Source organism: Ptychodera flava, chromosome 20 (assembly GCF_041260155.1).
Source record: "Ptychodera flava strain L36383 chromosome 20, AS_Pfla_20210202, whole genome shotgun sequence".
Lineage (NCBI taxonomy): Eukaryota > Metazoa > Hemichordata > Enteropneusta > Ptychoderidae > Ptychodera > Ptychodera flava.
The window spans coordinates 17670879-17688762 of record NC_091947.1 but is presented as its reverse complement, the minus strand read 5'-3'; the positions used below and the strand labels follow the sequence as shown (position 1 = coordinate 17688762).

Here is a 17884-nt window from a genome sequence, read left to right as displayed (position 1 = left end):
AGGTGTGAGTTCTCGGTATTAAAGTCACTAGATCATCAAGGAGGATATTTTTTGTGTCAACTCGGGACAACTCATTGCCAACGAAGAACAACTATAACGTACACGGTGCTTGACATTTTCTGAGAGTGATCTTGTCGCAAGGCGTGACAAATTTAGCTGTGGCTTGGGTGTCCATGCACGACTAATCAGCTTATCAGATATGTCCTCCACACAGGATTTCTGTCACAGTGACGCGCCAAAGCTGAGATGTATTTTGTTTTTTTCCTGGTATTTGTATGTGTTAAAGCTGTGAAGCGGGGGCATGCAAGCAGATTTGTCGCTTGATTCGCCCGGGGAAACCTACCAGATTACAGACTCTATCGTGTAATCATTAGACATTGGAAGATTTTTGAAAGCGTATCTCTTCAAAGTTGTACAAAGTATTATTTTACTTTCATTCCTTCACGGTAAAGATTTAATAGTTGAAAATCAGCCGTTGTTTCGAACATGCTTTGTACCATGAAGCAAAGATTGCAAATTCTACTGTCTATTTCTCTTCATTATCATCAAGATATAATTATTCTGTCAACATTTCTCAGCATGTTCAATATATTTGAATTTAAATAACAAAAAAATATTAAAAAGTTTGTTTTGAATCTACTTTGCAACAGTCAGCATTTTCCATAAGACTTAACCTTCGAAAGTGAAATATGCCGAAAAACACTCGACGGACCTAAGATAAAAGCTGTGTAACTTTTAGCTCTGTCTCCTTGGCAACTAGTCAACCAACAAGAGACACATCCTCTATGTCAATACCTGTATCTTTCCTGGACATTTCTTATCATCTAGCATCTGTTGCTGATGACGTTTGTGTCTTCATTACAGCAGCAGTCTGGTTGACCATGTTCATTGTATAACAAAGTCTGTTTCATTTATATGACAAGGTTTTCCACAGGTTTTTGCCAAAACTTGTACTCGGCAAATTGTGGTCAATGCATATACAACTGCAGTCAAAGGTGTACTGAAGTCACACAAGGGACCACAAAAAGGGACCACTATGTGAAAGTGGCCTTTCTGTAGAGGGCGGGCGTGGCATATACTTTCTGAATCAGTGTAGGTGGTGTGCTTAACAGTGAATATAGGAAAAGCTAACTTTAAACAATAAAAATTCAATGATCACGTTATAGGGAATTTGTGAGAATCATAGCTGCCTGACATTGGCTCAAATCAACATTTTTGGACCGCCAACATGTGGCAGAGAATATTAAAATTATAATAGTGTTTTTGCTTTTTTCCCTGTTTCAATATTGTTCCTTTCATGGGCACTGGATCTGTATTGATATCTTACTTTGAAATGTTACTTTTAGATTAAATTACTTAAATTAAATTACTGGATTGCCACAATTAAGGTGACCATTAAAAGAGATGACCACTCTGTAAGAGTGACCACCAAGACAGGTTTGACTATCTGCGTAACTAATGATCAAACCAACATCAATGCATAAAATACAACTTCATGTAGCATTCAAGCAATAAATGAGAATTACTGAAGTAGGTAAATCTAGAAAGAAGCTTATTATCAGTGTTGCATATACATTAGATTGGGCGTACAGCTAGTATGTATATATGGTTTATAGAAACTTTGGCTGTTTGCTAATAACTGTGGATGTGCCTCCTCAAATGGCTGTTAGTGCTTGACCCTCTTTGCTGTTAATGACATGCGCACAGCAGTCCTGAACTAGGACTGAGGCGAATGTAATTTTAGTGCGATATGCGTTAGAGTCAGTGAATATGTCAGAAAATGGAACTGTTAGTCAGTTTGATAGCTGGTGCCTGAAGGAAACTGGGAACCTCGACAATAACGAGAAGAGATATCCAGTTTTTCATTTAGTTCCATTGTCAGAAATTCTCAGCCCCTCAAGTCATTTCATTGAGAATCGTGCTGTGTTTACTCAGTTTCCAGGATTTGTGCTATCCCTAGTTGTGAAATGATGTTGGAAACATTCCCAGCTTTCAATTTGGTAATGGGTGGGTAAAGCACAGGGAGCTGTTTGAACCAGAAGGCATCTGTATGTGTGTGTGTGTGTGTGTGTGTGTGTGTGTGTGTGTGTGTGTTTAGGCATGTGTGTGTCTATACATGCGTGTGTATATGATGTAGGTGTATTTGCCATACATGTGTATTGTAATTTTTATGCATGTATGTCAGTGTCTACATGTACAGATAATGTCACAAGGGTTTTGTGTGTGTGTTGTCTGTCTGTCTGTGTGAGTGAGTGTGTCAATCAGTGTAAGATGTGAGAACTACCCTTTGTTGAAAAAGACAGCCAAGGCCATACATGCATGCAGTTGATAAACTGTTCTTCTCTTTCTATCTTGTCTTTGCCTCAGTATGGTCTGAAGAAGAAAGTGGAGGAGGAGGTTGACCCCGACGCCGGCAGAATAGGCCGTAAGAAGAAGACCCCCATGGAACTACAAGCACAGCAAGCGGCAGCGATGGATGACGATGACGACGAAGGTGGTATTTGTTGTTGTTTTACATTTATCTAGTTGCCGTGGTGATGTTGCTGTGCTGCCATTCGATGTTGGGTGCTTGTAGTTCATTTCCTGTAAAAGAAGCCTGATCACTACTAATCCGACACAAACAAACCAAAAAGAGACAAGTTAATGAACTAACTACTTAACATTATGAACTTTTACTAATTAAATAAAAAAAAAACTTCGGCGACTTTGAGCAAAGAATGCCAAAGTCAGGACAAGATGTACATTAAGTGAGCGTGATTTTTTTTTTCCGAGGAGAAAAATAAACAAAGGAAGAGGATGAGTAAAATATAGGAGTAGGAATTTGCAATCTTCCATTTTATTGCAAATGAATAACTGTGCTTTCAGAGTCTACCTCGGCATTGTTGCCGAGATATAAATATATATATTTATTTATTTATTTCAAAATTTCAATGGACAGATTGTTAACAGCACTTCTGTCTCGACAAAACCATTACAAACGTATAGTGTATTTATTCGTCAGTTCATTGTCAACTTGTGTGAAATTTTTTAAATGAAGTGGGACAAATAGTGTGAGGCAGGAACTTCAAAAGAATTGTTGTACAAATCTGAAAAATCGTTGAATTTTATTAATGTCTTTTCCAACGTGGCATATGAAGTCAATATGCCAGGCTCGAGTACTCTAAGAATGCTCTAAAAAGTTGGTTGAATTTTTTGGAGCCAAGAAATTTATTTCTTCTGTTATTGCCCAACGATATGTGGCAGAAAGTGATATTTCTCTATCGTAAAATTGTTTGTCTTTGCGTATGGGAGTTCCTAATTTTAATGCATTCAACTGGGATAGGAACACATGCATCTCAGATCTGTTCATACTGAATCCTAATTTTTATGGTGATACTTAGAAATTTTACACTGGCCGTCACGTAAATTTTGTATTTCTCTTGATTTTATCTTTGCAAAGGAGATGATTTTATGAGAAAATTTATTACAGTACCTTTTCTTTGTGAAAAAAAAAGAAGCTATTGGGGATTTTGTGACTTAAAATACTTTGAAATTGATCATAAGCTGCTAATCCGCAGAAGCGTTGTTGTTATGGGGAATGCAAAGTACCGTGATAAAAAACATCCAGATTTTAGATTTTAAATTTGCTTTGCATTTTAAGTTTTTTACAAGGATTTGTATCTTAGTCATTGTTAACCACCAAACAATCGTGTGGTTACACTCATAGTTGAATTGTACAGGACAGAATTCAGGAATTGTCTCTAGTGAAGCCCTGTCAAAAGTTATTATCAATGAAGTTTTTCATTCAATGTTTAATCATATTCTGCTCTTTTAGACCAACACTGGTTGCATGTGTGTCACATATTTATGTATTTCTTCAGCAAGAGCACAAATCTTCCAGGGTAGGATTTCTGCCGCATTCATACTTTTTTAGGTTTTATAAGAATATAAGAAGAGACCGCCGACTTGCGGATCTCATAAGGTTTCCAGGTGGAGGAAAAAACATGAAGGCTGCCAGTTCATTCTTAGGAGACTTGATTTGAGCTCCTAATATTCCTTTGACCAAATTTATCCTCTTTGAAGGAAAGCATTTACTGATAGACGGGCAATTTAGTTGCAAAGTACAAAAGATCCCCATTGTGCACCAAAATCAGTTTAAACTCCCCTGGGCGAGTACCTTTGTTAAGAATCGGATTCGCCCCGCAGTTGAGAGAGCACATGGTAGAGACAGTTTGACTGGGAAAGCAAAAAAAAAAAAGCGACCATTTACCTCAGCTCCAGCCTCGCCGTCACTGTATGTAATGAGAGCATTAGGCGATGTCTGTACTTCAGAAGTTGCGGGCTGTGACAGTACACCGACAGCATAAACAAGCTGATAGTTGGGCTAGCATGCCATGGTAATGGAGCTCTAACCAATTACCATAGCAGAACGAATTATTGGGATCTCCTCTGAATGTCAATTGGCCTTCACTGAAGAAAAAAAATCAATACTGCCTCTGGGGTTGAACTCCGTTACTTTCTCTCTCTCACTCCCTGGCTGATGTTTCCTCCTTGCCGCGCGAGGTATATGAGATTCATTTCAGAACACATTACCCTGGCCCTGGCATAATCTTACATCATTACTGTAAGAAAGGGGAGAAAATTGATTTTCGTGAAAGAAAAACATGATCCGGCACAGAAGAAGTAATTTTTTTCTCTCCATGTTCAAAAAAAAAAAGTTTGCAGAGGGAAGTGATATTTTCTTTGTTGTTGAAGGGAACGCCGCTTATCCTAATCTTACAGTGGGATCAGTTTTTGGCTTGAAAAGAATAAAAGGACATGTGTGGTACAATCATCCTGTTGGCCACCTAGTATTATAACATCCCCTGAAAAATCCAGTTATCTGCAGAATTAAATATTAATTTATTCTCCTATCTGTTATTACATCTTCAAAAAACTCATAATTTACTCATTAAAATTCAGCAAAATCATAGTTTCCTGGTTTAAGTCTAGTTGTTTCACTCCATAAAATCTCTTCTCAATTGTACTCGTTGACGAGAAATGTCATGGCACATGATCTTTTCAGCTTTAGAATTCTTGAAAGGGGAGTGAATTTGATTTTTGTTAGTGAAATCATCCCACGGAGCTGGACTGAAACTGCTCTCAGAAATACAGTGGGCTTTAATTCCCATCCATTGCAGTGAGAATTTGACGAATGTCCGCACCTTGGGTATTCAGAAAGCTTGACTCGTTATTGAATTGCAGGGCGGAGCTGTGAAGGAATCCCACGGTAAACTCACATTTGAGTCGTGGACACACCTCCCCGTTCACTTGCCGAAGCAGTACCTCCCTGCTATAAATCTGATCACTTAGAAATCCTCAAAGACACTACTTAGATTACATTCTTCATTGACACACACACACACACACAGACAAAAACTCTTATGCTCTGAGGACCCTATTGCTTTGAAGAGGCCTGTTCGAGGAATTTGTCCTAGTCGAGACGCTCATTTAAAAAAATAGTTGTCTTGCTCGTGGCTTTCCAGGTTTAAAAAAAAAAATATGGCTGTTTGGAGACAAAGCGGGCTCCACCGTGATTGAAAGCATCTCAAATACTCATCCCAGAATCCTAGAGTTAGCACGACGGCAACGAGAGATTTTCTTTGAAAAAGCGCCTGAAAGAAACGTGCCAGCAAAGATTTATCGCCAATTGCTAGCTGAGATTTTCTCAAGTATCGCATACTTCCTTTAGCTGATGCTGTAAAGATGAAATAAACATTGATATCAAATAAGCAAGCTTGGAGATGAAAATTTTCCTATTCTCCTAGGTAACTGCTATCGTGCATGTTTATTGATACACACTGTCTCTTCAGTTTTGAAAAACCCCAAATTTTACCACTTGTATACTGGTCCGAATTTCTGCTAGTATTCATAACATGGAGCTCAGAGTAAAGACATTTTGAGATATTTTTGTGTAGAATGCTTTTCACAATGAAAAAGTGTATGTTAATCATAGCTTTAGCGAAGTCTTGTGCATGCTTAACATTACTCTCTCAAGCATAATAGCGAGGTGGCCCCAAGCTTCTTGATTACAGAGCCCAAGCATTTTGAGATACAACAGTAAAGCAAAAAAAATATCCATCATTAGTATTTAAGTGTGGTTTAGTGTGGGCATTTAAGCAAATGAAGGGAGCTTTCAGAGATCTGTAGAAATCCGATAAAAACCCACTCCCAGATGCCTACTCAAGGGACATGACATTCAACTCATCAAGGCCATCAAAAACGAAAACATGAATGTTATGTGTTTGTATTCTGTGTGCCTGAGTCCGGTCATAAGTTCAGCCCCAGATGATTGATATCTGTACGTTGATACAATCACCTACTTTTCTTTAGAAAGATAAAACCAAAGCTGAATGCATTCATATTTTTTTTAGTCATCGTGGTGAGGATTTTATCATTTGTACCAAAAGCTTTGGCTTTTGTTTGAAAATTAATGATGAACTGCCACAATTAATGTTTCCAGAAAATACTGTCCTGTTGGTTGATCAACCAACTGAATATTAAGCACAATTTTATTTTACACTGGACTAGCTAAGTAACCAATTTGACATTTGATGCCAAAATATTTGCCAAGAATTATATGACGATGTGCGTTTTGCAGCTGCAAACACCCCGTCCTACAAGGCAAATCAATTTCCTCTCAGCTTTGAATAATTAAGTGTCATGCAATTGATTTGAGAGCAGTGTGTGACACAGTATTCACATAATTACCATAGCGACAACCAATCAGAAACTCTTAATTTTACAGTTTTGCGTGCCATGTTCAGACAAATTCAGTTTGTGAGAGTCAAATAAGGGAAGACGAGGAATGTAGCAGATGGAGGCATCGCAAAGTGGCATCTGCAGATAACATTTCAAATGAGCGTCTCAAACTTTGAGATGGTGAACTGGATAGTATATTGATGTAAGGACTTGTCTGCTAGTTATATTGAAACATTCATAATTGATAGGATGGAGATTTTTGAAAGGGTAGTATCTTTAAAAGTTAATGCTAATTGAGTGACAGATATCCTCAGAGTTGCAGACAGAAATTTTTCTCCGAAAGGCTTTCAAATGATTTCAGTTTGAAACTTAGACAGAAGAAAGGTCGGAAGATTGTATTTTGTCACATAAATCAATCAAGGCGCTTGATGAAGTCTGCTAAAAAGCATGTTCATCGATTCAGTCGAATGACTGACGTCATTGATATAGCCAGAAGGCAGCCGTTTGATCCGAAAGATTATACTGTGGGGAAATATTTGTATTTCATGGCCAAACAAACACTCTCCCAGTTCGATAAAAAAAATGAAATCATTAAAAATGTAGCATTACAGCTATATTCACAGATGGCAAAACAAGATATTAGGTCTAACTTCTACATGTGGCGGTGTTGACACAAAAATATGCTGTGATGTAATAGCACTCCCTGAAATAATTGGATAGCTGAATTTCATATCCATTTGTAGTTGGAGAATTCTGAGTACGCTCGGAATGCAAAATCCATGATTTCCTCTCAGCCAGCTTTCTGAGAAATTGAAACTATACCGAAGGTCGGGTTTTCACATTTCATGATAATTGTAAGAAAAGCACCTGCACCGGCTAAACTCTGCTGTTGATATTGATGAAATACTTGCAAAAATGCCTGGTTGTGTAAGCCGTGTCCCTGACAACTAAAGTTTTACGCATTTCAGTAGATGGCGATTACACCGTTCCATTATGGCGGGCCCTTTTCCATTAAATTCTGGAATTCATTCACTTAACTGCGGAGCCATTTTAAGTGCAAGGCTTTGTGCAATCCGATTATTTGATCATTGTGTGCACTCGCACAGTTTTCAGAGTCGCTTTGAAAAATCCCCAAAGCTCCCCTCATGATGGTTTTTAACTTCGATTGAGCTAATTTTCTGAGGAGAAAAGAGGTTATATCTGTGGTTATGCATGGTCCTGTAGACTGTAGGGGCCCCTAGATGGTGTTTCTTTTTTCCCCCCAGCATGTACAAATTTTACTATTCATGACTGCACTTCTGGAAACATTCCCTGAATTCATGAATGATGCACGAGAAGAGTGTTGTAATCTCATTTGGTATTCATGGAACTTTGAGGCCGCCCCCTCCTCTTCAGGGTAGTTCCAAAACTGCAGTGTGAATGCACAGTTTGAGATCAATTGAGTTGCTCATTACCGTCATCAACAAAAGCATTTTGCAGCAACATAATTTGCTTTGTTTCACCATTTGAGCAAGCGTCCTTCTGGGTCGGCTGTGATGTCAGGAACATGAAATCCCAGCTAGAACATGACAGTGACAAAAGGCATCTTTCTCTGTAACAGACTTATTTTTTAAGAAAAAAATTAACAGTGGTTGAAACATTGTACTCCATTTGTTTTCAATTTTCTCTGATCATCACATCTGATTTTCTGAATGTAATGATCACAATAAAACATCAGTGGCAATTTAAGTACTGACTGTTGACTTGACAAATGGAGAAAATGTTGTGTGGTACATAAGACTTTTAAAAATACCTGAAACCGTTTTTTGTTTTGCCGCAATGTTTTGGTCATAAAAAAAAAATGGTGACGAATACATGGATGAGTGATCGTTTAGAGGTCCGTGGATCATTTTCATCTTAATTAGCTAGTGATCGGTAAATGTTGTCTTCTATTCTGGTACATTCTGATCAGTGTTGATGGCCTTGATGAAAAGCCATGTCTCGTTTCTCTTACTCATGCGAGTTCTGTACATTCCGGAATATTGATCGGCTGTGCATGTCAGTTAGTTTTTCTGTCAGTGAGGAAAGATGATTGCGACATGTTTTGCCAGAAAAACAGAAGTAACAGTATAGATTGTACATTTCTTATATCAACCTGGATGACTATTGTCGTGGATAGTGTGTTTTTGTCGCCAATTGTAACTAAATATTTAGAAGGGAACCTTGGGATATTTTTACATAAATCTGTAGCATCAATCAGTTGGCAGTCTGTTAAGGACTTGAGGTATTGAGAGTCACTGCATACCAGAAATTCTGTGGCCTATTTGTCTTATTTAAGTAGACTTGTGAGGTTTGACACTATGATCTCCAACTCTGAAATAATTTTGTAGGCTGAAGATGCCTGAAAAGAATAAAAAAAAATATTTTTTTTTTAAATCATGGTGAATCATATCCTTTGAGAAAGAACAATTCATAACTTGAGTGAATTTTCAGATTAGTTTGAAATGAAACATTTTATGTTTATAATATTTGTTTTACATTTTATGATATTTTCTGTTTGAATTGAGCGGAATACTGTTATGTTTTTTAACACATGTCAAGTATTGACAATCAAATTTTTTCTTTCAAGTCCATTCAAATTAAATCATTCTTTGAATTGTTGAATTATAAAAACAATCAGGACAACTGTCAAAGTCGAGTTTTCAAGTTCTGGCCATAACTGGGGGATTTTAGCATGAATCTTGTTTTATCTTGCCAGTAGGGGTAATTTTTTTCCCAGTGTCAAAAGTGTCCACGATTTGTCAGTTTTATCTGCATTTGACATTGAACGTGAAGCAATAGAAAGGTTATAATGATTTACTTGCATCGGTTTGTCAAGCTTAATTTCTGACTGATAGTTTTTGTGGTGGAAGTGAGCATTCTTAGACCTGTGTCAGTGTGTAATCCTCAGTGGTTTTATCTACTTTGTAAGCGTTTCTTGATCTTCTTAAATTTGAAATGCAAAAAAAGGTAAACTTGCCAATATCTGAGGAAGTTAGGGAGTATCTTTATTCAGTGAAATTTGTTTGGCTGTGTGTGAGTGTAGACAGTTCCATTAGGGTCAGGGGATGGCAGGGGAGGTTTGATTGTACAGGCAGTAAAGGTTTCAATTTTGTCAAAGTTCTGGGCTCATTGCACAATCGCATCATTGAAACTTGTAGATTTTTCCCAGAGACAAATGCAAAGAATCAACAGTACATACTTGGCTGTATTTCATGAATGACTCAAACAAAATGCTGTATTGAATCAGTTTACAGTCACTGATTGTAAGTTTTGATTAACATATAGTGCCAAATGTGTTTGGTAATTCTTTCAACGCAAAAAAAATTTCCTAGAAAATTTGTGTGGTCTTGTGTGAAAGTAGCCCATTTATGACACAATGTCAACCAGAATAGCTTTAAAATGTTGTTTTATCAGATTAATTTGCCTGCAAGTTTATACATGAAATTTCACTTGTTTTCTTGCATTGACATGAAAAGTTAACAACACCTCGATAATCTGCTTGTTGCCAAAAACCAACCGGATCTCAAGTATCCGAAAATGTTCCATTTTTAACATAAAATTCTAGAGAGAGCCGTTCAGAGCTCATTCCTTGTTCTAACAACTACCTTGCTTTGGTTGTCTCCTGATGTTTGTAAAGTAGCTTGTAGTTCTCTGAAAATGCTAACCCTCTATGCACTTTGTGAATTGGATGTCTGTGTTTTTCGTTAGATTGCACTTCTTTCAAACTGCCCATTGTGGCGTATAACATACGTTACCACTCTCACTGTTTTTCACAAATAAAGCCCTCAATGCTATGGCTGTCCCAATGGTAATCTACAAGCAAGAAGGGCACGTAAACAACATTTGTTGTTAACGATCACTTTCTACATTTTGGAGTTGAAAAATAAGTCTTTTTTTCGATTACATACAAGTAACCAATGTACTAAACTGCAATTGTACTAAAAGATTCACAGAAATGTAATCGCACAAAAGTTTTGTGGCTGTCATCACTGGTATTACGTGTGCATGGTTGTTTGTTGTTGGCACTTGTCATTGCACCTCACGCATGCTAGCACATCCGCTTTGTATGTGTTCTGTTCAACTTTGTTGTGCTGTTTTGGTGTGTAGTTGGCGTTTTTGTATTTCTGTCAAATAAACTCGTCCCCCTGCGTGAGACTTAGTTTGCGTCACTTCCTGCAAGACATGGCACCCAGCACTGCTGCTGTGAATGTTGTCACTGTGTGTTGGTCGTTTGTTTGTTTGTTTGTTTGTTTGGACAGAAAGATAAATTTTTTTGTTTGTGTTTTCTCTTGCTTGTTTTCAGAGGAAGGGATTGTTGACAAGATGCTAGGCTACTTTACACCCATCACAGACAAGCTAAGCAACTTGTGGAAGTAGAAAATCTAATAATAAAAAAGTGTGTGACCCAAAAACATAAAATGAATAAAGTGAAGGAGGCAGGCCGTCAGTCGTTACTTGATGAGATTAACAGAACTCTGGACATTTTGGATTGAGATGCTTACAAAGAGGTATTCTCTTAAGAAATTGCTTTTTCTCTAGATAGATATGTAAGACTTGGGATTTGAAAAAATGTGCGCCAGGGTATTGCATCAGACTTACGGGATTTTTATTTTCCATATCTAGAGAAAATTCCACCCATCGTTTCATTTCCCTGCGGTAATGTAATTTCGCATCGCACCAACGGACTCTAGATCCCTCCGTCATGCAAGAGGGTGACTCATTATTGGCCGCAACAGGCAAAACTACGGCAACAAAAAAAGACCACTCTCTCGGTATATACCGAAATTAATCTTGTATGCCCCTGCGGGTCTGCAGCAGTGTTCAATACTCATTGAAATGATATTGCCTACTCAGTCCAATTTGTTGTTTATGCTCAGTAAGTTCTTCTCCTTGGGACTCAACCCTTGCACCACCAAGCTATGGTGTGGCCCTAATTATTTTCAATGGACTTAATACATACTTTGAATGGGGGTAATAGGGTTGAGATTATTAAAATCTATTTGCTAGGTATTTCCTTTGGTTAAAAATGAAACATACCCAATATGTATTGGGATTAATTCTTATTTTGGAGTTCATATTTTATAGAACAGAAGCAATCAAGATAATTAAAGATGCTTCAATTCTAGGTTTTAGGTCTCGCTGCTAGGGTGTGCCTTCGGCATCAGCATACTGTAAGGTAATCCAACATGCTCCATATATGGCGAGAATTCCAGCGACTGAAAGAAACCTGGCTGGCCAAATGCAGAATATGACTTTAACAATGTTTGCCAGATGTTTATTTCATTTGCTTGATTCCCACGGGGCGTGTTCCACCTTTTGTAGGTTATAGAGAGACAGTCGGTTTTCAGCCATCAATTGGCGTGGTTACGGTTAGATTTACCCATAAAATCTCTTTGAAGGAGAGTGCCATGTACTTGACTCATTTTGGTCACAAGCGTGCACCGCGTACTTTAAACGTAGATTAATGAAAGAGGAAAAATGAATGCTCACGCAGTCAGTCAGTAACCATGACTACAGCTTTATGGGTTCCTCAAGAAATACTTAAAGGTGATTAACCTGTACTTAAGAAGAAAGACAAATCAACGTATTTTTCGTTATGTATTGATTTTGCGACTTTTCACTGCACAAGCAGAAATGAAAGTGGTGGGGTACACGACTTAAATCAGAATATATTGTATTCATTTCAATCCAAATATGACTGAAAATGCATCAGCAAAACCAAACAAAAAGTGAGAGAAACTTTTTTGTATTAAATAGAATATATGCAGTTACTTTACTGTACCAAGAAACTTTTGTGGCTGACTACAGCAGTCTAATGAGAGAGGGCAGTTGACAAGAAAAGGGCAAAAAGTATGAAGATGTTGATATCTGTAATGATTCGGAATGGGAGGCAACTTCCCATGTGGGAAGTTAATTGTGCGAACTCCCAGTCTGATCAGTTTCTAGCAGAGGGGGAAAAAACTGGAGTATTTGCTCAATTGGTTTCAGGGTGTAATCTTCTTGCAAATATTAAAGGCTGCTGTGCACGACTTTCGGTGAACCGTCTGATGCTAAATAAAAGTTATAGGTGCGTAGCCGGAAAGTCTCTTGGTATTAAGTTTTAGAAGAAAAAAAATGTATGCAACCTTTTAGTGGTTATAAATTATGGATTTCTTGTCAGGAATTAAATGTATATGCATGAATAATTAATTCACCCTTTCTCTGTACGATTCTGTAGGTTTTTGATAAATTCAAAATTAGGGTATGACTGTCCTGTATATTAAAAAAAAAATAATGAATTACATATTGTAAATGTTTTAATAAAGGAACTGTATATGGTTTGAAAAATATATTGTATAGAATAGTGACATCATACGATCGTTAGTGATCAGTTGATGTTGACATTTCATGGATGTTTACTCCAAGACTTTGCAATCATGAGTCTTAGACTGGGAAACTGAGCCAGTCAAGATGAACATTTTTTGCCTTCTCATGGTCTTTCAAAACTCTGTAGTTCTCTTGTTGTGTACTTGTGAGGCTAAGCTGAGCCACAGTTGTTTTAAGTTTTACCAAAAAAAAAAGTGCAATAACATTATACAACAAAATTGAAGTATGAGTTTCCTGTATTTAAGATTCATCTTTTGGTACAAGAAGACTGGGAAGTTTTTTCTTCACTTTAACCCTTTCACCACTATGGTTTAACCCAAAACCATTGTCATCAATGGCGATTTTGGACCTGTTCATAGGGAAATGGGGGTGAACAGGTTCAAGCTCAAAGAATCTACCGGTCCAGAAATTGTGTACCAGATTTGAGTTTTGCTTTAAATTTGGAGAGATTGTGATAATCATGTTTCTCAAAAGCTTTGATGAAAATCAAATATGCTACTCACTGATCAAACATACTGCAGAGTTTACAAGTTTCCCAAATGGGAAAAACAATTTTTTTTCCCCAAAAGGACCAACTGCTGTAGCAAAGATGTGAACAGTTGTATGTTTGTATTTGTGACTTTTTTCTTTTTACATGTGAAAGGATACTTATACTGTGAACTGTAAAGTATACGACTTTTATTTGAGAAATCCCTCGTTACTTATTTGTGATTCTGTACAAATGGTTGTCATTGTATTCCTCCATAAAATACAAATAAAAGCAGTAGCCACAAAAATGGCCTGAATAATTGTTGCATCGTGTGCTTTTGTTAACCATTTTCATGTCCTACTAGCAACGAAACATTTTTCGGAAATGTTGTCATCTCCTAAAATATTTCAAAAAGTAGTGTAGACACTTGTTCTTGCAACAAAATGCCTTATATGGTGTTGCCCCACCTCATACAAATTATCATACCATACAAGGGTAAACTATTACCATATTTGGTGTTGTTTCTTGAATTATTATTTATTATACTAGTATCTAAAGGGCTGAAATGTTGCCAATGCAAAAATATGCAAATAAAAACTTCACATCGCACACAGGTAAGTCAGACTTTATAAGCTAGTCATCTCATTCTTAAAGTATCAACGTACAAAACTTTTATGGCAAAGCAGAATTTATGCAAAATATCGTTTACATTTTTGCCACATACAGTACATGGCTTTGATGCTAGGAAACAAATATTTGATTTTGATTACTGGGCATTGTATGAGCTATACAATCCCAAATCTATCTTCTGCCTTTGAGTTGCTGAATTGCCCATTACATTATGACTTACAAAATCTTGTGATAATATTTCAATAAATCATTTTTAATAGGGACAATAGTAACTTTGGTAATATTTTTGATATTTCTGTTCAAAAATATAGGAAGAGTTCATTATTCTCCTCCCTAAACAAACTAATTGCCTTGCTAACACAAATTCCTGTACACAGTATAGATTAGAAAGTAATTTTTTACTAAATACGGAAGTATATATATTCGGTTCTAAACTAAGTTGACCGTAAACTGTGTATATCGGACACACAGGTAAAAGCTGTACTGACAAATTGAACATGTGCTGCATTTTGACATGATTTTTGGAGTAGAAGCAACTGCTTTAAACCAGAAATTGCTTCTCACAGACACAAAAATACGGGAAGATCTGTCAAAGGTTCCAGCTAACACGGAGCTTGAAGTTTTTCAGTCATACATTGGTCTATGAAACTTTATAATAAGATGAGATCATGCTGCAGACAGAAAGAGCATATGCACAAGAAATTAAACTATGTAATAAAAATTACTTCAAACTCGGGTTGAACATTATTTCTTACACAATGAGAATGATTTAGCATTTGATGATCCCACAGTACTGGAGATTTCCCATAATACATCATGATTTGTACCAACGTAGATTCCCCTGTGAAGTCTACCATGTCTCCCATGTGTAGACAAATTCCTGGACTAGTTGTAAAAATTCTGAAAACGTACTTTTCAAAACACCTTTCTCCTCAATTCCCATTTTAAAGGATTAAGAAAATTGTGCTTGATTGAGAGAAGAAAAAGGATTTTGTAAATTTTCCACTGATTGTGTCCTCAGCCATACAGAATAAAGTGATGGAAAGTAGGGAGACCAGTTGCACCTGTTTTATGAAACAAAAGGATATTGATTTTTTCCAATAGAAAAGACAAAAGAAATTTACATGCTAACTTTTTTCAGTGAATGACCCCTCCAGTTTGTCATAACTTGCTTCCCAAAACTGACATTTGTAGTACCTGCAGAATGTGACTTTTATGGTTATTTAATGGTTTCTTTGAAATTTATACAATATTTCAACGTACTTTTTAATAAATATAATTAATCAATTATCGTGAGACTTCACATAATTGCTTTTATACAGAACTGAAAGAGTTATAAGAAAACTAACGTCGTTGGTACAAATCAAACAGCATTGTGGGTAATTTATTGTACTGTGGATCCCTATTGAATATCAACTGAAAGATTCAGCCGTGTGTGTGCACTCCGGTGCTCTGTGATCTCTGACCCCACACCAGTGGCGTGCCCGCAGGCAACTAAATCTTTCAGTGTATATTGAATAAGTTGAATGTGTTTAAATATGAAGGCAAAAGATTCTCTTTTTGAAATAACACTTCATCTCGTATGAGAAATCTTGCTGAGAAAAAATACCAAGGTAGGGGTTGCGCCTGATCTACGGTTATCTTCATACTCCATAACCCAGTTGGCAAGATTTTCTTTTCCCCAGATTAGATGATATGAAATGTTATATGAGTGATGGAGCTTCAGGCGGGGGTTAATCTCCGTCTTAAATGTCACCACGAAATAGAATGAGGTTTGGAGTTTATGTAAGCTCTGCAGCGAGTTCCCACCCACGACACAATTTTAGAAAAAAGAAGAGGGAAAAAGGGGGGGAGCCTGAGGAATTTGAGTGATGAGTGAAGTCACTCTGCCACAGTGGGTGGCTTGATCCAGGGGTGGGGGAAACGCTACTTGCAGTGTTTTCAACTGTTTGCGGAAAGAGAACTACACATTCGATAAGCTCCGCTAGAAAAGGACAACAAATTTTCAAGCATATTGATGACCTATAATATGTAAATGTGGGTTGTTGATGCTATTTAATTAGATGGGGTTTGACTTTGGACTAATTAGGAGAAATATTGAATCTCCAAAGTTCTTCAGAAAGTATTGAAGGGGATTCCTTAAAGGAAAACAAAACAGATTGGATGATCATTACTGAACTTTGACATGAAAAGATTTCATCTGACAGCTGTCTTAACGTGCTTTTCACAGAATTTGCTAATAACAAGTAACTCCTTTTGAGAATGACGCAGATACTGTCAGTATTTTGAGTTTCCGTTCAAAGGAGATTGCGTTGTGTCTATATATATTCTCCAATCATAAAAAAGCCATACTGGTTATAAAAGGTTTCAAATACAGTCACTTTTGGTTCATGTTTTCCTTTTTTGCATGTGTACAAATTTCTATTATCTTGTTCTGTTGAACAGACAGATTCTGTCAGATCCCTCAAAGATAGTGCCAAAACTGAATTTTATGAAGTTTGATTCCTTTTGATATTTGAAAATGAAAGCCCTTGAATCATTACAAAACTGACTGGAAGTGGATGGATTACTGATTATACAAGGTGTCAAACTCTCTCTGAGAGTCTCACCCCTTTTATTGTTTTAAATTCTCTCACAGAAACCGACTGGGTTGAACCAAAATTTGGTGAATAAAGGGGCCATTGATGGGCAGTGATCAGTATAAAACCTGCCGGTGTATATATGCTTTGAGCTAAAGGACATTGAGAATGAAGTTCACAAAAGTAGACCCTGTCGACAATTGACCCACATTAGCTGAGTGATTAATTAAATGCATATAATTTAATCACTGATCAAGAAAATTGTGGTTGAAAGTAGAAAAAATGAAGAATGGCAATGGTTGGTGCTAGTCCATTAAAAGGGGCAGTTTCTTTGACCAGAGGGAGGGGTGAGGGTGGGGGACAATGGATTGTTTCAATTCACATTAAAGATTAACTTTTAAAATGGGGTACCTATTACATCGTTGAAGTATACAGCTAGCTAGGACTTGGAGGTTAAGATATCTTGCAATCATCAGCGATGTTCATAAAAAATTGAGCGCAATCAAGTGACATTCAAAGTTGGCTGTTGCAACGTGGCAAGCAGCTTCTTTGCATGATATTTTGAACAATACACAATATTTTTACCGCCTACAGCGCTAAGATTTAAACTCAGACATTATGTTTTGTTTGCGTTTCCAGAGAGTGGGCTTGTTAAAATGTCATGCCCACACTGGTTTAATAGAATACCTGCAGGGTCAACAGTGAGCTATAATTGGGCCTCAATGCTTGTGAATCTATCTGCTTTTTTGTGCATTGTGCACAAGCACACCCGTATGCATATCCTTGGACAGGGGACAGAAATGTCATTGAAAATTTGAAGATCTATAAAATGTCAAAATACTGAAAAAAAAAATTTATATGGCTGGAGAAGTACTCTGTCGGATATTTCTAGATGTTTCTGCCTTTTTTTCGCAATTAGTTTAGGATAGGAAACCAAAACAATTCCTGACATGAAATTTTTACGCAAAAAACTTTTATCTGTTAACCCAAGGGAGTGCCACCATCAGTGAAATTCTCATCTGTTAACCCTTTGACTGCTGTAATTTTTCTCACCAAAATTTAATGCAATATTTTACCAATGTTTGTGAACTTTTCTGTA

General features: G+C 37.0%; 1 protein-coding gene across 6 annotated transcripts in view; it reads left to right on the top strand.

The window, feature by feature from the left end:
• The window catches only part of LOC139120193 (complexin-like), a 50553-nt gene extending 36658 nt beyond the window's left edge, over positions 1-13895 (top strand). For 4 of the 6 annotated variants that reach the window (XM_070684357.1, XM_070684360.1, XM_070684361.1 and 1 more), the window contains 2 exons: positions 2368-2494; positions 11045-13895. In XM_070684357.1, coding sequence (XP_070540458.1) covers positions 2368-2494; positions 11045-11118 — 201 coding nt within the window. In that variant the 3' untranslated portion in view covers positions 11119-13895. Of the gene's footprint in view, positions 1-2367; positions 3657-3706; positions 4243-11044 lie in introns of those variants that run through there. The other 2 variants (XR_011549058.1, XR_011549059.1) reach the window with 1 other exon arrangement.
• The last annotated feature ends 3989 nt before the right edge of the window (positions 13896-17884 follow it).